Genomic DNA, 21,168 nt, shown 5'->3' on the forward strand with positions numbered 1-21,168 from the left:
CCCCCCCCCCTTCCCTTCTCACTATCTTCTTCTTTCCTCTATCAGCAACCACAAAGACCTGTTACTCACCACACCCTCACCCCCGCCTCCACACTGTGCTGGGTTAGAGATCGAGATGATGGACGGAATGGGAGGTTTTGATTGACTAAGATGCTGAGATGTAATCTTGTGCAAGCTGAAATGTGAAGTGTGTGCTTGTGTGTGTTTGTGTGTATAACGGAGGGAAAGGGTTGGGGCAATCGGTGATGCTTGGTTTATTGCACCGCAAGCTCATTTGTTTGTATTTTATACCTCATTTCTGCTCAGACGAGCCGGCTCCACATTCCGTCTGCGTATGACCCAGTTTCACAACACTGTGACTCTCTCTCTCTCTCTCTCTCTCTCTCTCTCTCTCTCTCTCTCTCTCTCTCTCTAATTAGGGCTGATACAGTTGTTGGGGGAGTCTGCCGGTCTTTGTCTTTGCCCTCTAAAGACACGCTCAGGGTGAAAGCCTTCAGCCATCTGTTAACATCAGTGCGCCACTCTTCACAATCATGCATCCTCTTCTGAGAGGCTCTCTGCGGGTTAGTTTTAGGTTGGCTATCCGACAGACATTCATCCCTGGTGCAGCGGTGTCTTGCAGGGTTTCACTTAGTAACCATTCATTTATCAACGTTTAAATTAGACAAAAGCGATGTAATTTAATAACTTGCCCAAATTAGTTTTAGGAAACTGGAAACATAATTTCCAATTGGGTATGGCTGAAGGTGGGCTGAGACTAATCCAAAACATAAAAGGGTTTGGAATAATATCATCATTGGAATAACATTTCATATTGGTATTAAATAAAATAATCTCTAAAATCGAATAAAAGACAGTGCTGCATTGAATAGGAAAATAGTTTATAAAATCTAAACTTTTCAGTTAAAAGGGTAGAATTTTCCGAATAATATGTACATGAAATAAAGTTATCTATATAATCCAATAAAAAAGAGATGTGTCTTATTTGTCCAGTGTGGTTAGACAATGCTGCATTGAGTTGGAGTCACTGGGTCACATGACATTGAAGCTAATGATGTCTGAATAATAGAAGAATAATAGAAGGACTTTAATCTAATAAGAGGTGTGTCTTAATTGTCAAGTATACAGTGTTGTATTGATTTGGGGTCAACATATGACATAAGCTTTTGACAATTACATAAATAATCATTTTTTTCAAACGCCTAACTTTCCAAAGAACGTTTGTAAAAATATAGGAAGCACTTAAATGCAATAACAAAAGTTGTGTTTTCCTGGTCAAGTGTTGTAATATAATTGTAAGAGCGTTTTAATGAAAGGTCACGCGTGACTGACGGGAGTTAAAAAAACAAAACACGAAGCACTGGTTGGGTTAATTTAGGCCTTGTAACTGATTAACTTACTACGGTATGATCTTGCTTGGACTGTATATCTGCACTTTCCTTGTTGTTCGGAGTTTGATTCTTTATAGTTTTTGCGCGTATTGGATCAAAGCATCCAAATGATATGTAATGTAAAACATCACAGAGCTAAGGCCAACGCTCCTGCAATATTATTGCATTGATTTGGGGTGACGGGGTCACATGGTCACATAACATGGAAGCTATATAGAGACTTTACATAAATAAATAAATAAAAAAAGAAAGAATCATAAACCATTTGCTGAAGGAATAATTCAATGAAAAGAAATGTGTTTTATTTATAGTAATAAAATATGGTATTGGATTTGGACTCACCTGGTCAAATTACACTCACTTGATCACATAACATAGAAGCTGTTATCTTCTATTCAAAAATGTGTGTAAAATCATAACATTTGAACATGGCTGTGACATAAGAGTAATTAATCAATTGTTTATGCATTTCCAGTTAGCCCATCTGAAATGAGATTGGGAGGGGTGTATCTGAGTTTGAGCTTCATCTAGTGGCGGGATGATGTAACGCACACTGCCCTCACTGGAGGTCTGCTGCTTTCTTCGGGAGGGGGCTGTAACTCAACAGCCACTAATACTGTACATGAGTACAAACGACACACGTTTTCACCAATGATTAATCCTCTTTGGATGAGTGGTTCCACTTCATTTTAACTCGCAGGGTCTTTGTGGGAAAATAATTTGGCAGAGTTTCAAGGTCTTGCTGCTGGCGACATCTTGTGGAGGTAAAGTCTGTGGAGTGTAACCAGACAGGCCTCTCGAGGTTTGCATCCAGCTTATAAGGGCCCTCAGGCAGAATCAGATCAAAGGGTTTGGATTCTTGATGGGTAGCCATGTCGTTGAGTAAATTACACTCAGGTGGAGAATCTGGCCGGATGTTGTCACAGCTGCAGGACAAGTTTTGCTACTCTAGCCACTAAATCTAGGAGTTTGGATGATATTGAATGTGTTATACATGTTAGCGCACGCAGAACATGACAAGATACACTTTAGACATAGTTTGCGAAGTTGCATTATCTTTGTTCCATGAATTTGCGTCAAAATGTGTTCCTAGAAAGCAGTGCTCCACCCCCTTTTTTCATTCAACCAAAACATCAAATTCAGATGTTCCTAAACAAATTAAACATTTAAAAAGAGCCTTTGGTGAGACTACAGAATACAGACGGAGTTTCCTCACAGGAGTCCCGGATGGTCAGATTGGGTCCTCTGCAGAGACAAAGCGAAGTCAAATGAATGGAGGCTTTGTGCATGAAAGAAGTGGCCTCTTATCAGCGGAGTGCAGCCTGGATGCTTCATGTACTGTAAAAGCCTGATGGAGCAAGGTGATGCAAGTTAATGGGATAAATAACGGCCAACACCACAGTTTAACGCCCTAAAAAAGAGGAACCGTTCAAACCATAAACCTCCGTTCACTCAACTCGACACGGGGTCACAGTTTAGGAAACTTCTCTTGTAATTCTTTCTCACAGTTATGTGCAAATTAAATGACTCATTGATACTATTCCTATTAAAATCATTATAGCATCTGAGTGTTTCAATTAAAGCTGTCAAAAACATCTCGTTCTTGTAGGCCTACTGGCTGTCAGCTTCAAGGCCCAACTCGCCCTTTTGAAGTAGGCTATGCGTAATTTGACCACTTACAATAATCGACATGGTGGTGATGATAATGTTGCAGGGAATAAAGCTATATGTTTATCAGCTTGAATCGGTAATCAAGTCCACCAAGGTTAGACAGGCTCTGATATTTATGTTTTTTCTGATTATGATACAAGGCGTTTAAATGACGGACTACAACATTTTTTTGGGGGATTTCTTGAATTCGAGATAAGGCCTTGCAGTTTGAAGGGAACCGGTTGGGTCTTAATGTGTTTTTAGGTAGGCCTGGTTGCGTGTGACCAGGAGGCCAAATTACACCTGAATAGTCTGAGTATGTCTTCAATTCTGTTTACCGAAAAGATGTTAACTTTCTCATCAGAGAATCTTCAAACAGAAAAGCCATCACAAAAGACGTCATCCAGCAGGATAATAACACATTTTAATATGACGCATGGGTAATTTAGGTGTTATATATTTCGATCTTTTGAAGTACTGCAGCACACAAATTCATATAATACCTTTAGATATATACTATATTGAAACCTCCTTTTCAGAACCGTGTTAGACTCAAGTGGCCTTGGTTTAAACACGTGAATGGCTGGAAAGTATTTCATTTCAGACACCTTCAGTAAATCTTCATTAAAGCGTTTTAAACTAAACCTTGTAATGAGGGAACACCGTCAGAATCAATAACCGGATGAGTTTATAAGCAAAATCGGGTTCTAGAAAGTTGTGGTTATTTATGATGACATCGTTGAAACGTTTTTCTTTAAAAAAAAAAAAAAAAAGTCTCAAAAACAATATACTCACAAGGACACTTTGATTTTTGATTTTCTCAGCAGTGTATTAAATATTTGTATGTACACGATTGAAAGTTACATAGAAAAAATATATAGCATTGCAGTAGGCTTGTTGGTAACACTTTACAATAAGGTACACAAAATGTTAGTTAGTAGCATATTAAAATATTATACTTTTTTTTTTTGTATGACCCACATCCGAGCATACTCATCTCTTCTCTCTGAAAAAGCCTTTCTCCGTGCTGCTCTCTCTGACAGTGACTGTCAATAAGTTCATGGTGACATCTGTCACTGTCACAGTGTCCAGGTTGGTCAATCTGGGGGTCCAGCACGAGGCTGGTTGCGTGGCCTTGTCACTGTTCTCAGTGGATCTGACAGCAGGTTGACTGCACTCCTTCACCTGATGCTTCCGGTGCTCTGCAGAGCTGCTGGGCCGCCGCACAGACATCAAACATTTAGTCATGTGTTTCAGCTGATCCCTTTTACGCACATCTGAATTGAACGCGCTGAAAGACAACCCTGCGTGTCTCTGCTCGCTGCTGCTGTGTTTGGGTGTGATGGTGGTCTTCTCCTCAAACCTCCGTGTCAGCTGCATGAGACTGTGATCTGACGCCTCCCCGTGATGAAGCAAGTGGCGGGACATGTTTGAAAATCCGTGTGACACTGGCTCCTCGAGTGACCTGCTCCGTTTGGTGTTCGGCTCTTCTGAGAGGCCTCCATCGACTGTTTCATTGAAATGTAAATGTAGCTTCGGTTTGCGCCCTCTCTTTTTAGGTATCCGGACGCCAAGTTCTAGGTCTGTCAGAGCAGCTGATGGAGTCGTTCTTGGCCTCCTCTCTGGCTCCGGTGGTCGGATTTGGACACTTTCACCTCTGTTGACTGCGCTCGGTGGGAAGATTGTGGGAACCACGGTACGTAAACCCTCCCGGGCCCTGGGAGTTATGACAGGCTCCGGGGTTGGATAGGAAACCTGGATCGCTCTGGGAGCCTCTCTTCTAAATTCATAAGTCTTTTCTTTGGCTTTGGCCTGAGGACAGAGCATATAACGGAGAGGAGTTTACCAGAGATCAAATGTTGATATCTCCTGGGGAAATGTAACAGTTTAAGAGAAGCAGCTGCACCCTGGTTATACGAGCGTTAAGGCCTCGTCCCTAAAGCTGCTTGTTTTTTTAGGGAATTCATGTCAAATACATATAACTTTCTATAATATAAAAGGAAGTTTTAAATTTAAAAGCACTGTAGCTCAACCTCATTAAAATAACAAGTTATTCTTAGCTCGCAGATCCCACAGTAGGCCTATAAGCAATATGTTATGGATCACAACAAAGTTTCAAACTCGATAAGGTCGTAGCTTTCATGAAATCGAAATTAATAATATCATCTCACATAAGAAAGGCGAAAAGATAACATAAAAACCCGAGAAATACATCACATGATTTACCCACCTTCAAGAGAAATGTCTCAGGTTTGGGTCCCCTCTTCTTCGGCCCAAACAGCTCCCTTTCGCGCTCCCTGATAAAGAAAATCACGATTAGTCACAGATTAACAAATATATTTTGGCTACATGTTTTATTTGGTCTATAATAAAATCGGGAAATCTCTTTTCTCACAAGTGCCATTTACTCATGCTTTGATTTAATCGTATTTTTAAACGTTGTTTAAATTAGAAATACGTTATAAATTAGATAAAATCATGTCGGAGTAAAGCAGATATTCCGTTTATGATAAGAAAATTACATAATGCATTGCAACAATCTGATTTGGAAATGGAATGACTTCGCTCTAACGACGCTTGTTGTCACTTTCTTTACTAAAAAAAAGTTTGGGAGATCCAAATAGACAAAAAGTCGGATTTAAATGGACATGTTTGCGGTACAAAATGCACGGTGCTGTCTCCTGTCTGCAGAGAGGCCTATGCTGCGCTGTCAAACCCTCACCTCTCCTCAAAAGCTGCGAACAGACGTGCATCCAGAATGTTTTCCTCCGGCTCCCAGGTGCTGTACCTGTGTCCCAAACACAAGGAGACACACATCTTAGACAGATCCTCTCCAATCACAACGCTGCGTTACACTTTAACAAAGCGATCTTGCTGCTTGAGCTACAATTACAGGCTACAATTACAGGCTACGTAGCGGACAGTGACGCATGGTGATCCCAGCCATTGCTAAAGCTACTTCAATGCATCCCAGCGGGCTTACGCTCAGACCTCTACAGCCCCATGAGCCACCAGACATATAACAGACTGCGCTTCAACACATGGAGCAGATGATATGATAAGAAACGAGCTGAATAAACGACATGTCTGAGGTGTTGCAGTTATACGAGCGGCCAGAATGGAGCGCTGTCCTTCACAGCCTCGGCTACAATACTCACTTCTGAGACCAGCCCTTCCATTTAACCAGATATTCCCAGCAACCCTGCAAAAACAGATCCGTAATACATTCAGGGTTATCAAAGCATTGATTGTGAGCGGCGGACAAACAAATGGTTGCGTAATATGTGTGGAGACAGCCTGTGGGCAAAAAGCAGCGATTACCCGTCGGATTCTCCGTTTGAGGATGGACTCGGCTGCGAAGACGCTCTCACCGACAGCAGAGAGCTCCATGATTCACCATGCACCTCGTTTATTTCTGTCTCTTTTATTATTTTTGGCTTCCCCGCTTGTCCTCTTCTGGTTGTTTAATTCCGCACACCCCATAATACGCAATCTGGAGAGGACGTCATCACGTCTTTTTCTGTTGCCAGGCACCGCAGTCGGTAGGACGGATCGCACATTGGCTCGGTTGTTGCTACGTGCTCCGGTTTCTGAGTGAGGGGGAGGAGCCCCGCTGCTCGGCTGCTGTAATGGAATGTCTGGCACGGGGGGGCAAGCGAAGTCAGAGAGATCCACCGAGCACCTAGGGGTCCAGAGTCCAAATAAAAATATAACATTTTTTTTGTTTCCCTTGCATTTAAAGAAAGAACCGAAAAACAGGAAATTAAAGAAACGAGACAAGAGTATGACTGGTTTAATACAGTGGCTGATCCTCATCAAATAAACATTTATAAACATCAGTCTGTGTAAAATCATAAATAAATTAACAATACAATTCTACTGACTAATATCAGAAATAAAAATTCCCATATTTAATGTTTGTCTGATGGCATCCTAAACGTTCAAATATCAGCCCCAAGGAATCTTGAAAAACCCCTCATACGCATTTTGATTTTGATTTTGATTCATCCATATGAATGATTATTTTAAAAATATTTGATAATTAGGTGACAAACTGCAAAGCTGTTTATGTCCAGTTCCTTTTTTCTTATCAAACGATATTTAAAATGACTATGTAATAGCATAATATGCGAGCGGACTTTTGCACATTAATGTTTTACGCAGCACACAATAATTGACTCAGTAGCACATAACGATTGTGATGATAACCAAATAAAGACCAAACAGACACCCAAAAAAAAACAAATCATGATTTCAGTCGATTGGTTTTAAATGTAATTTCCATAGGGTATTTTTTTAGGCATATTGCACGTTAACCGTAAGGGGAATTCTGTTTATTCTGACGAAATTATTGAATGATTTTTGAAGACCAACCAAATTAAATGAAAAGCAAATATAGTCCATAATGACCTCATTAATATCGTTTCTTAACTTAATTCTAAACATGCAGAATATTCACAGTCATAATTTATATAAATACATTTTCTAGGACTAAAGGACATTATAATGATTCCTGAGTGTTGATTCTTTGAATTTATTTGGTAAACTGGACTCTAAAAGGGATTTCCCTACAAAGTTTGGCATCATTTAAATGACATATTAAACCAGATGAAATTTAGAGTGAAATAAGTGGATCAATGTTTTGTGCATCCAAATACAATTTAAAAAAAGGATCGTTTGTTTTAATATAATTACATTTTTATTCTGTTTTGTATAAATATGTTGAGGGCCTGTAATTGATTTTGATCATTATTTTTGGTGACGTCAGTAGTAGTAATACTTTGTTCGGGAACATTAGTGTCATTGTTTATATTATTATTATTATTATTATTATTATTATTGTTATTATTATTATTGTTATTATTATCACTGTTCACATTATTACATTTTTTTTTAATTATAAAATGCTAATAGTATTATTATTGATTTTCTTAAAATTATTAATTACAAATATTATGTTTTTTTACTTCTTGTTTGAAGCTGTTGCCTATCTCAAAAATAAAACAAAGCATTTCTATTTTGATTGAACACAAAACGTTTGTTAGTCTGCATTCGGTAGCATATTATTATTATTATTATTAGTAGTATTATGTTAATATTGAACGACAAAATCGATGGTGAAGAAAACCTTAACTCAAAATAATAATCGCATAAATAAAATCACATTGTTTAACGGAATAAAGTGCCAACTGCAGCTTCATCTTTAGGCCTCAGGTGCAATTATCATTATTGGTCAGCTATTCATTCCAAATGAAAACAGTAAAACAATTCTACCAACACATTTCGACCAAAACAAACATTTCCTCCAAGATGGACGTATAATAATCGTGCAGTCTTTCTCATGCCAAAGCCTTCAGGTCCTCCACATTACCATTAGATCTGCTGAACGGAAGGTCAAATAGATAACACAAATAATAAGCAGAAAGAAACATTGGCACAATACTGTATTATTTCATTTTCAGGGTTTTATTCCCGTTGTCTGTCAATTTAAAATGAGTACCAACAATCATGCAGACTGCGCAGTATGAGCAGTCATGTGAGATTTCAAACATCTAATGAATAAAGAAGGGTGAAATTGTATCTGGTATCAACCACCAAAGCCTTTTTTGTTGATGTTGTGGGCCAGAATTTTCCACTGACCCTGACGGACAACACCATATTTGCCAATGTGGCGATTTTAAAAGACCTGGCAGCTTCCCCATGACGCATGCAACCTAAAGGTAACTTTATATTAAAAAAAATGTACAGTTAATTAACACTCATTTGCCACACAAATTAAGAATGATTAGAAAATACGGTCTCCAAATGCATTTCTCTACATTTATTCTTGATATGTGCTTATCCTCATGTTGTTCAAACTATAACATCCTTCAAATGTCCCCTTGATGACGCATATGTATAAAGATATACAGTTGTTTTAATTGGTTTGGATTATATTTGAGGTTAATTAGATGTGGAATCATTTCCTGCAGATGTGTGAAAGGTAATCGCAACATGAGCAGGGAGGCAGTCTGTCGTTCACCCGTCTTCGTTCTCGATCAAGTTAAAGATACAGCAAGATATATTTGCTGCTATCTGTTTAAATTCTCCCCGCAATGGAGGAGACAAAGGCGGGTGCGCCGCGGACAAAATATGCGTTGTGGCTGCCGTCGAAATATGAACCACCATTTTGATAGTCACAGCCTGTAGACCGACATTTCCTGTCGGAAGACTACTATAATGGCTCTGCACCGTTTGTGTTCAGAGAGATAGCGGCTGGTGCGCGCTCAGAGCAGGCAGCCTCCATATTTGGCTGCGTGTCGATGAAAAGTGAGTCTGCGGGAGCCGCAATGGCGACAGCCGTACATGAATAAACAGTGCTGGCTCTGTGAGAACATTATTGGCTCTCTGGTTTCTGGGCAACTGCTGCACACAGCTCGCTGTTCTCTGTCCTACTTTACCGGGCGACATTTTCTGCTGAAGGTGGCTCACACACACACAAACCACAAGCGAGAAACTGTGAAGCCATATTTCAGCGCATGCTTTGAATTAGAAAGCATCCTTTACAGCAGCCTGATATGCTGCACCACACCACAGCTCCAGCTCTCATTTCTCACACTATACCTATTTTAGGTTGCCTCTATTCGTGTTCAACATGATGTTCTAGAATCTAGATAAACAATGAAAGATCCAATCTCGATTGTTTTATGTGTTTAAAAAGAAAACCCAAGAAGTCAACAAATACTGACTCGAAGCACGTTCCTTTTTTGAAAACAATAAAAAAAATATGTATCTAAGTGAATCTAAATGTAGTCTAGTGAGCAGGCCTCCTCCGGGTCACACACTGAGCTTTAAATTATCCAAACGATCCTTTTGCTGACGTGATCCTGTGAGGCTGCACTGTGCGGGATGAAACCGACACTGTGCAGGCTGCTGGTGGCCACGATGATAAAGGGGGAATGTGAAACATCACACTTGGTCTATAAATATGTTCCCCTGCTCAACGGTGTTTCAGTTTCCTACCGATGCATGACTGACTCGCATGCTTCAAAGCCATGAAAGGCCTACAGAAAGACTTCACAGAGAGAGACAGAAACACGCGAGCTGTGTGTGTTCATGACATTTCAAAGTCGCTCATATCAACTGATATAGACTGAGTTTCGCAATAGAGAAAATGTGCTCTGTCATGCGTGTCCTTGGTTGCCAATGCCATTCATAAACAATCCCCTGTGCCTGTTGGCAGTAATCGATTAGTTGTCATATTTTTGCCCTTTTCAGACCCCTAAACTCACACAACAAATAACAACGAACACATTATTGATTAACTTACTAAAATATTCATTTATAAAGAGGCAACACTCGGCCATTTTTTTATAAATTAACCCCTTAATTTCCTTCTTGCGGGTTATTCTACATTTCCAACACGAGATCAGAGCGGTAGAGGATATGAAATGCGTGGGAAGGAGTTTTGGGACAAATATCCAGATTAGGTAAATTATTTAGGTAAAAAACTCTTCCTAATCCATGAGATCCCTATGGCATATCTGTAAATATGTTGAGTTGGGTTACCATCTCCTGTATACCATGGCCTTTTTAAGATGTAGGTATCATTTTTCTGACTCTCCTTAATGTTTATGTGACATATGTCTCTAACCTGGCAACACAATCAAGACCACACAAGAGTTCAGAAAGAAAGGTTATTTATTGTCTAAATAGGTGGTGGAAATAATGTTAAATGAAGGTATCCTTAATTTATTTTCATCAGATTTAAGGAATTTATACTCGAACACTGAAAACCCATGTTTCTGTTAGGTTTCTCTGTTTGTGTCACATTATTTGATAGGAAACACCCATGACTAAACTAAAGAACACACACACACACACACACACACACACACACACACACACACACACACACACACACACACACACACACGCCCAGGCCTTTTATCACTCAATACATTCAAGGGTTAATCTCTTTACAAGCTTGAGATTCCAGTATATCAACAACAACAAAATCTGCTTAAACGTCCAGATCAGAGTGGCTACAGGCCTTTTAATGATCCTCCTTAAGTCAAGTCAAGTCAAGGCAGTTTTATTTATACATTATAGCCAAAAATCACAAATCAGATATTTGGGCTTCAAAATGTGTACAGTATAGGACACCCTCTCGTTAGATTAAAGCTGTGGAAAGAAAAACTCCCCAGCCGAGCCAGAATATAAACCTTTAACAGGGAAAAATTGAAGAATCGTCAGAAAGAGTAACTAAGAGATTCCTCTCATTTGACAGACAGCTCTGCATTAGATGCCCTACTATCAGAATTATCAACATAATACAATTGAAATATAGACAATACTGACATGACAAGACTGAGGCAGCATTTGGCGATGTATTGAAAAGTCAGACATACACAAATGTGTATCTGAAGCTTTGCATTTGTGAAGAATGTGTCTTTATGAGTCTGAACTTGCCTCTACATTTTACCGTATGATAATAATGTAGTGAGAATTACTGTGTCATTGTGGGGCGGCCTTTTACGAGCCAACACAGCCCTTTAAAACAAGTTACACAATGTTCGGGAAGTGCCACGAAGCCTTTGGCAGACACATTATATTTAAATGTCATAATTGACGCCTATAACTGCCACATTGGGCTGGAAGGCACTCAAGCTTATAAACCATGTGACGGCTGAATACTTGCCCTCTCTTGATAGGATCTAAGAATTACATAACACACTTCCCTCTATGTTGTGTTTACATTCCTGCTCGGGGTCGAGCTGCAGTAGAAAAATAATACATGGTTAAAGTTTTAATAATACAAGTGGCCGGTGCAGTTATGCAATACAGAGAAGCCTTTGTGCAGGGTCGTTTGTGATTATGCAACACAATCTGTTTTTCTATTCATGGTTCACAACCACGTTTCTAGTGTTTATTGTTCCATTCTTTGTCAGTATGAGCAAAAAGACTTCATAACAACGGATAGATAAGTCTTTCACTGGAACACTAGAAAAACAATATAAAAAGGTTATTTGAGTGCGTTCAATATATCAACATCAACCAAATATCAACACAACAAATCAGGTAATTTATTTTTTCTTTATTGTGAAACATACCATCCAAAAGGTTGTGCCAACAGCAATAACTCAACCAACTTTTGGTAGAACTTACTTCATATCAATCATCCTGATTTTAAACCAAGTGCCAGAAAGAATGATCAAAATAAAGTAAAAGATATAAAAGTAGCAAATAGATGCAAAATATCTTCTGAATGGTTCAGTGGAATCACTGTTAACTTCTGATGCAGAGCATCTTTGTAGTTGTTTTGTTAACAAATTAAATGTTATTAAATAGGCTTCATTTTTTTTACATTATAGCATTCTTACTGTTCTGCATTAAACGTGCGAAGAAGGCAATTTCGACTCAAATGTAGGTTACATCCAACAGCTTTGACATTTGAATTTTCAGCAGCATAATCAAAACAGCCGGCACTCATTGGCAGGCAGCCTCACAACTCACATTTACTCCGTGTAACATACTCATCAATGACCCTGGTAGCTCTTTCTAATTTAAATAGTAGTAATGTATTTTTTGTAGATAATATGAGCTTCAAAAGCAAAATTAGATGAATATTGCTACTCTGTGTGACATTAGAAGACTCCTAATGAGATTACCACATGTATTTTCAAAGTAACTCCATCACTGCGAAGTCAACAGAAAGGAAGGAAAACATAATCTATTCAAGGTAACAATTGACAAGTCAGTTTAACGGAGAAGTCTCAAGTTTGATAAATGACACAGTTTTCTTAATGTTTGAGATGTCACATTTGATTCCATTCATGTTTGCTAAAGGTGAAATGTGCAACAAAGTAATAGATTGGGTTGCAACGGCATATTCACTGACAGCTTTGTTGCATCTAAACGGCAGGATACAACTTGACAAAGCAAGAATATACCGGGGCATTTCTAAAAAGTTGTTTACACAGCGGTGTGTGTGTTTACACTGTATTCAGAAACACCTACTGTTTAAATTTGCATGTCAAGTCATGGCTAATAATGTTTTCTCAAACAAGCCACAAACAAAACATGTAAAAAGTATGGCAATTAAGTTTGAGGGTACTTAAAAAGTAAAATAAGACTTAAAGAGAGCAGCGGTTTCTTCACTTGTAATGACACAAACCAACATATGAATATGTAATTAAGTGCTTTCAATTTGATCCCTATATACTCAACAACATCCTCTACCTTCTATCAGGACCAAAATAAGTGATATTATTCATACAAAATATGTTTGAACCTTCATACATCTCAGGTTATAAGTTTGGTACAGGTATGAAACGACAGCAAAAGTATTCCATTAAGCTTGATATGACAAATAAACAGTATATTTTTTAAAGTGGAACACATCCACCTGAATGCATTCGCTCAAATCCTCGAGGGCACTTTCTTGACTACGACGTCACAGAGGAGTTACAGTATAAAACATTTTAAGAAACATATTTAAATTTGAATTATAAATTATACATTTTCACATATACAAAATTTAGATGTTTTTACATATGTACATATTCATGTAGTCCCATTTAAGATTTCTTAAAAAGAAACATATTCCTTGAAGGTGACGGTTAGACTGTTCGTTGTAATGTCCGTGATTATGATATTTCCCATAAAAGGGGAGACTTTTTTAACAGGTGCTTCTTTACATTTCTCTGTGGATTTCTGTGTTTCTTCTACCACAGGAGGTGTGTTTGTGACAGCAGGTTCAGGCTCCGGATGGACTTCCGGCTCCACCTGCGTTTTAGTCTTTGGGCAGCTGAGATCCATCGGCTCCTCTTGGCTGTCCACAACCTCAAACGTACATGTGCTGCTGTGGCGGGGGCCGCTACAGTGGAGGTCCATAGGTTTGTCCTGAGGTGGTGTGACAACAGTGCTGGGCACGCTGAAGCTTCTGGAAGACAGGTACGTTTTGGAGATGCTCCTGTCCTCCACAGGATCTGATAGCTTTCGCTTGCGGTCGTTAGGAAAAGAAGGGATCCTGATGGTCTCGACGGATGTAGGGGTCAGGATATTGGAGTCAACAGACCAGGAAGTCAGTGGCGAGCTAGCAGTCAACTGGAGAGGCAGATCCTCCGGTAAATCAGCCTGACCGCGAGCCACTTCAGTGTTGTATTCCTCTGCTGTGCTTGGAGAAGGTTTGGAGAAATGTCTGTCCTTGTGGGAACACTTAATGGGATGCTCTGCAGCCGGGAGGGAGCTGCCGTTGCAGAGCTCTTTGGGGATCCCATTCTCAGGGTGCTCCACTATTTTGGTTGTGTGTGCTGGACTGTTTTCTGACGGTTTGGCATTTTGGAGTTTCACTTCGCTCGACGATTCCCCGTGTTTACCCTTTGCTCCGTTAACCTTGCCGTCCATATATTTGCTCATGACAATAACAATACGTCCATTTTTGTTTTTGTTCTTGATTATCTTCATTTTGCTGCTAATAGAGCTAGGCAGCGTTGCATCTTTAGGATTGGGTTTAAGGGCATGTTCGCTCTCAGCGTCTTTTACAGCGGGTTTCCTCACCTCCACTGCCAGCTCTTTGACTTTGCTCAAGCAGCCTGTGTCTTTGTCTCGAATCCATTTCTGCTGCAGGGCCAGCGGTAAGTTCCAGCCAGGATTTGCCGGTTTACTGCCCGGTTCCTGAACTTTGACCACCTCTTTGAGTCTGGAAGCCTGTGCCTCGTACATGTTGGGGTCAGGCTCATAGTGGTGGTGCTTCTTGCTGTTGAGCTGGTAGATGAACTTCTTCTTGCCGTTGATTGGCTGATCAGCGGGAACCTCGTGGGTGCTGGGCTGGTACTGATGGTGCTTCTTGCTGTTGAGCTGGTATTGCTGAGCCTGGGGACGCTGGACCGGGATGGGATCGGACTTGAGGCTAACCTCGGCGTCCTGAGATGAATCCGTGAAACCTGCAGGGATACAGGATCTCCTGGCAAATGACGGTACCTAAAAAAGAGACAAACACCAAGTTTAACATTTGAAATGTTGTTGTCGAGACAAAAATATGATCAGCAAAATGAATAAAAACCCAAGAAAAACGACAGGAATTCTTGGATCTCTTAAATTAATCATTTGATTTAAACAAATGTGTATAATAGGGACATTTTGTGGTTAAAAAACAAAACATGACCGATCAAAAAAAGCAACAGTGGCCTGATTTTAGTGAATAGTAAATATCAAGTTCCATAAAAACAGATCATTCATTTACAATAATACAACTACTTGCCTAAATACATTTTACCCTCCCTGCCTGGCCTTTGCTCACTCCTTTCAAATACTATACCACAGGTTTGAAATGCAGGGATTAATGGTACACATTTGTCCTGGCTTATTAAAAGCAACTTGATTTATATAAGAAAGGTCTGTGTAATTCCCTTTTAAAAAGGGGCTCTCACAGCAGCTACAATTTACAAATCAGCATGCTGAAATTCAAATGAAAGCGTACGGGATGTTGAAGCCTATTGGAAATATAAATAAACGTTTAGGTCATTGCTAAGCATACGACATGCTCCCACCATCTTGTCCCCTCCCCCTCTTCTGTACAGACTGACCCTTCGGGCCGTCAGAGGGGAACTGCAGCGGAACGCTCAAGACTCTTCGGCTGTGACCCCGGGTCACAGAAGTGCCACCAGACATGTCACGCTTTATCCCTGATTTCTGGCCACGTGTGACTCTGGCAGAGTGGTATGCCTCTTAAGGAGTGACACTGCATAGCAATCAGCTCAGAGTCTCTCAAAATATATAATCACATTTGGCTCAGGAAGCAGTGCTGTAAAGGTCCGAGTTAAGATAGTCAGCCATTTATTTTTGTGTTTTTCCAAAGACGGAGATGAAATAAAACATTCTCTCTCAATACAGATTAACGTGGTGCAAAAAATATCCTTGTGTTCACTGTTTTGCATAAAAAGCTATTTTGCATAAAGAAATAATGAACATGCAGATAAAATGAGTGCACTCAAGCGACGCTTGCCTAACCTCAGGCCACAAACCCTGCTTCATGATGAGTGTGCAGTAATAACCAGCTGTAGGACTCTATCCATGCTTTGCCTTTTACTCTATCTCTCTCAAAACTCTATTAATAACCGCTACCATAATGGCTACGGCTCTAAAGCACCTGACAGGCCCCTTCCCCCTTTGTGGCCCCTTAAAGAATGAAACTTACAGAAAGGATTAGAAAAGCAGCACATGGCAAATGATCATGTCTGTGATGATGAAGAAGATAATTACCTGGAGTAGAAGATGTTTTGGTTTTGGCCCCCGTTTGCGGTATCCCATCAGCTGCTCCTGCCTCTCTCTGTGAAAACAAAAGATAATTACATTTCCCTGCACCATGTTTACCTTCGATATACTACATCTCATTTGACTGACATGGTTTCACCTTTCCGCATAAAAATCTAATTATATCACAAACAGAAGGACAGGTTTAACATTTTAGAGTGTTTGTTCATTTTCTTCTACCTATTCAAGGTCAAAAGTGGAATTTAGATTTGGATGACTAATGAATGCCCACATGTGACCCGCTGCAAAGCATTATGGTCCTTATTTGCATAGCTCTCCATGGTAATCGGCCCATTCTATATTCTCATTATCCAGGAGAAATTCAATTAAGGCAACGGCAGGCAAAACCTCTCCTTGTCTTTCAAACATCCTCCCTCCTGCAGCATGCCCTTCCTTCTACATTCAATCTCTAATTAGGGTCATGAGGGATGGAATGGGATAAATACAACATTGTGGAGTACTTCTAGGATACATGCGGCTGTTGAAAACATGCAAACCACCACCCTTGTGCAACACAACGCCTACACCCTGAAATATAGGGTGATGAATATCCAACTACTAACAAACATCTATTGGAACTGTTTTTATAAGGGGAGGGGAGAGGGATGTGGTTATTGTTGTACTGACTAGACCAAGCACTTGAGTTGCCTGTGAAATATTGCTCCCTGATCTAAACCTTGACTCATCATTGGCTCATAAATAACCAGCGGTGGGTGAAGGCCGGCAGCACACGGGCTCCACCAGGCATGCGTTAATCCAGTCTATTGTTGGCCTCTTGCTACAGATGTTCAAACCATCAGAGCTGCCAGAAAGTTGCCTCAATAAACAGTCTACATTTTAATGCTATAATGTGTGCGATTTTCAAAAAGCGTCCAACGGGATGACCCCTATTCACAGAAGATTTGGCAATTACAGCCTCCCTTGTCGGATCCCCTCCCCCATCCTCTGGGAGCAAAGAGGAATCCACACACACGGCGCAGAGGCAGCACTCCATGACCATCAGCACAGAGCCAGACACACACACACACAGCCAGAAAGGCAGGCAGGCTGCGGGGGGAATTTGAGAGCGGTACACTGGAAACGCTGGAGAGCACTGCGTGTAAATTAGCCTTTTTAAAAATGATAATTCCTTTCTCGAGCCATCGTGTCTTTCCCAGTCCCATGAGCGGCCTGGTGGCCTACTGAGGGGGAGTATATCTCTCAGGCCTCATGGGTGCAACAACCCCGACAAGATGTTGTTGTGCACGCGCCACAGGGCCAAAATGACAGCTGCATTTGTATTCATTAACATCTCAACCTCTGAGATTGGCATTGATGTGTTTCTGATTATCTTACAGGCATCTATTAAGCCTCTTGACCTATAGGATTGAAAGCAGGTTGACGATGTATACACCCAAGGTGAGATATTCTGTTTCCACAACATTCAATTGCAAAATAAAGGCAGCAGTTGCATCTGAAGCATCAAAGCTAGTGCTTTTAATAGGTTTTCTCTTGGGTGGAAAACACTGCATGAAATAAGCCTGCAGAAGTAAAGCACAGCTCAGCCTGACAGCAGATCTCAGCCTGGTATAATGATGAGAATCCCATCAGGCAGCAGCCTCGTCACATGAAAACAAAACAAACTGCTGCTCTTGTGTCCGCCACCCTGAATGAAAACAGCTCTGGAGTTCAGCTGCTAATTCCTGATCAATCTCCAGTTGCAAACTGATAAAACCAGAATTAGGATCAAATCCACGTGGGGAGCATTGCTTTTCCATTGTCATTGCTCCACCATGCACCTTCTGGCAAATGAAAAGGCAACTACTTCAGTTTTCTCTGTGAAACTGGGTCATGGCATGCTGTAGAAACCTCTGATTCCTGACGCAAAATCACTTAATAAGATGATAATTTGTTGCAATGCAAGTCTTTATCCATGAATATTTCCGATCCTCCCATTAAGTATGATTTAGTATATCTCACTACCACCTCCTCAGCCTATTCCCCAGGAGACCGTCATGGGGCAGGGACAGGAGGAGGAGGAGAAGGGGGATCAGTGCTAGAGTTACTGGAGCGCCCCTCCTCCCATGCCCATATATGGTCATGGCTGAACTGGAGGCTGCGCGGCCTCGTCCGAAGTCCACCTCTCTCACCTGTGTTGAAACGCGACGAGGAGACGAGGGTCCAGAATGTTTTCCTCTGGTTCCCATGTGTTGTATCTGCAGAGAGGAGAGAGCAACTGTCACTGTCTGAGCTGTCACGTGCAGACTTCCTTTTTCTAACTGTCACACAGGCCTTAGCCTCTGTCCGTCACACACACTCACACACATTCCCACATATTTATCATTACTGTGAAGTCACTGTATAATGCACAGGTAAGGCAGGCCACCAGTTTAACATAAAATAGTGTTTTTCTGTGAATTATTTGGACTTCAATTTAAAATGTTGCAATTTTTTTTCGGCTTCTCCAAATCACCCTTGAGGACGTCCAACTGCACATCCAAAATGTCAAAGACAAATAAACTAATGTGCTCTCCAAACGGTCCTCCAGCACCAACATACAGTCGGCCATTTTAGCACCACTGTCTCGTAAATTCGCTGGCAGAGCAGAAATAATTAAAACGGGATTACATGGCTGTGCCTACCCCCTTCCCTCGCATAAATTAGTGAAGGCATCCGCGGATACACTGAAACACATACCGAGCGCGCTCTCCCAAACACACACACACTTAGCCACAAACACACACACACACACTGTGCGCGCACGCCCTTGATGAATGCCATTTTTAAGTAACAAGACTTGAATTTGTTGCGAAAATGTGCATTTGTCCATTGCAATTGGAGAAAATGTTGCATTCAGACTTACTTTGGAGACCAGCCTCGCCACTTGACCAGGTACTCGATCTTGCCCTGTGATGGTGGAGAATTTTTTTTTGGTGAGGCTCATGTCAAACGCAAAAATATGTCAGCGTCCTGAGCGCGTTTTGCAAACATGCTCCCTATCTGTTACCTTGCGGATGCGCTTCTTCTCGATGCCCTCCACCGCAAAGACATGCTCTCCGGCGGCAGGGAGCTCCATTCTCGGCTGAATCCGATCGCAGGAGCCGGGGGGAGTAGGTGAAATGTTGGCTAGGCACCGTCGATGTGCCTTCCGCTCGGTGCGTGCTGTGCGCGCTTGGTAGTTTTCCAGTTGTATCCAAATCAGACTGTATTCCCTCCACCTCTCCTCCTCACTCGCTCTCTCTCTCCCTCCTTTGCACACTCCACAGTCTTGGCTATGAGCATACAGATATTCACAGTGCGGCTGCGAGCAGCTCTTTTCGTGCAATAGCTCCAGCTCGGTGCATGACGTCAGGAGGGGGAGGGGGAGAGGGAGACCTTGCACAGAGGTTGGGGTTGATCCTGAGCGTACTGGACTGCGTGAGGGATATCTGGAAATTCAAATCTATCACTACCTTACTGTTACAGCACGAACGAATAAAATCCACTTGAGCACATTCAATGTTTCTATCGATAGCAAGGCTCCTGAACCGAGCTCCTCCAACAGCTCATTTACAATTCACTTGAGAAGAAAAAGTTGTATTCTATTATATCGTATGGATGTTGGTAAATAGAAGATACATTTTCAACAGATGCATATACTTCTATTGATATGAACACACTGCTTGGTTATAACTGCATCAGGAAATTTCAGAGTAGTAAACTGGACCCGAGGGAGTTGAAAAAAAACTATTTTTGTCAACCACCTTGAAACCTCGATCTCTTTTGAAAAACTGTTTTATAAGGACAGTTGTATAACAAAGCATAAACACACCTAGCCCTTTATCTTTCAAAAATAATTGCAATGTGTCAGCAAATCTTGTTTTTTCCCTGAATTTAGGCACTAATGAATAATAAGTTCCCTTTTTTAATTGTCGATCCTCTTAAAGCAGCAGTTGTACATGTGCAGACAGAGGCTCACACTTCGATCTGCTGACAGCGCCCTGCAAATATAGGTCACACTCACTCTGGTCGTCAAACCAGTGCCATGTCCTCTGGGCTCAACTGCCATCAATTTGACGCACAGCAGAGGGTTGCTGTGCAGCCCTAAGCCTACCTGTGGCAACTTTATAATGGTGCCACAGCTCTCAGCTTGTTCCTCTATAACCAGAACTACATTCTGTTATCGTTTGTAAAACTGGCTGTCTATCTGCATCTTGACAATTTAAATCCAAAAGCATAAACCACATCACCAGTTAGGATGTACTCTGTGCTGTAAATGTCATCTGCATTAAGTCACCGGATTTATGGGCACCTAATTGGAAACATGAGAGAAAACCCGCGTCTTTGCATCGAATGGGTTTTTTCGTGCGTAATATGACATTCGTGCTCATGATTGTCAACAAAAATACGCAATTCGATTGTGTGTATATATCATTAGTTGCGTTAAAAGAGAAATGGCAGAATCTAAAAGCCCGATGCTTGTCTTGCTCCAAGAGTAATTCAGCACCAGAAGGGTTAAAGCCTCTAAGCAGAGCAGCAGCGGCCAGCCTATTAAATACAGGCACGATATATCTCTGCCCTGCCATATAAGGCAATGGGGGAAAAGCGACGAAATGGGGCATTTTGCACTTAATAATTCTCGAGTTTCAGTCATGAAATGTGTACAAGAGGTGGTTTAGAGTCAAACATTGCAAACATTCTCGATGAAAACTCCGTAGTTTCGCCTTAATCCTGTTTTTCCCCGTGCCCTTCAGCCGCGGCCAGGGAGCGCATACGCCCTGCTTCCCTAGCAACAGCATGAAAGGAGAGAGAGAGAGACGCAGAGACACAGAGAGAGAGAGAATTTAAGTTTGTACAAACAAACGAGCTCCTG

At 41.1% G+C, this 21,168-nt stretch overlaps 1 protein-coding gene across 1 annotated transcript; it reads right to left on the bottom strand.

The window, feature by feature from the left end:
- Positions 1-3,999: 3,999 nt before the first annotated feature.
- cbx4 (chromobox homolog 4 (Pc class homolog, Drosophila)) lies at positions 4,000-19,615 on the bottom strand. The gene is made up of 11 exons (XM_010794295.1): positions 19,324-19,615; positions 19,180-19,223; positions 18,467-18,532; positions 16,287-16,353; positions 13,615-15,005; positions 6,520-6,723; positions 6,363-6,435; positions 6,200-6,243; positions 5,764-5,829; positions 5,272-5,338; positions 4,000-4,853 (listed from the first exon to the last, which is right to left on the bottom strand). The coding sequence occupies exons 1-11, from the start codon at positions 19,390-19,392 to the stop codon at positions 4,035-4,037; spliced, it is 2,910 nt and encodes a 969-aa protein (XP_010792597.1). The 5' UTR covers positions 19,393-19,615; the 3' UTR covers positions 4,000-4,034.
- Between the last annotated feature and the right edge of the window lie 1,553 nt (positions 19,616-21,168).

The sequence above is a fragment of the Notothenia coriiceps genome, unplaced genomic scaffold (genome assembly GCF_000735185.1).
Source record: "Notothenia coriiceps isolate Sejong01 unplaced genomic scaffold, NC01 NC01_scaffold00037244, whole genome shotgun sequence".
In the NCBI taxonomy this organism is placed as follows: domain Eukaryota; kingdom Metazoa; phylum Chordata; class Actinopteri; order Perciformes; family Nototheniidae; genus Notothenia; species Notothenia coriiceps.

What these genes read in the sequence shown, in the direction of transcription:
- cbx4 (XM_010794295.1), bottom strand. Translation starts at nt 19,392, where the DNA reads ATGGAGCTCCCTGCCGCCGGAGAGCATGTCTTTGCGGTGGAGGGCATC. An exon ending in TGGCGAGGCTGGTCTCCAAA is followed by an intron (nt 18,533 to 19,179) that starts GTAAGTCTGAAT and finishes TCCTCTCTGCAG; the next exon opens with ATACAACACATGGGAACCAG. An exon ending in CAAAACATCTTCTACTCCAG is followed by an intron (nt 15,006 to 16,286) that starts GTAATTATCTTC and finishes TCTCTTTTTTAG; the next exon opens with GTACCGTCATTTGCCAGGAG.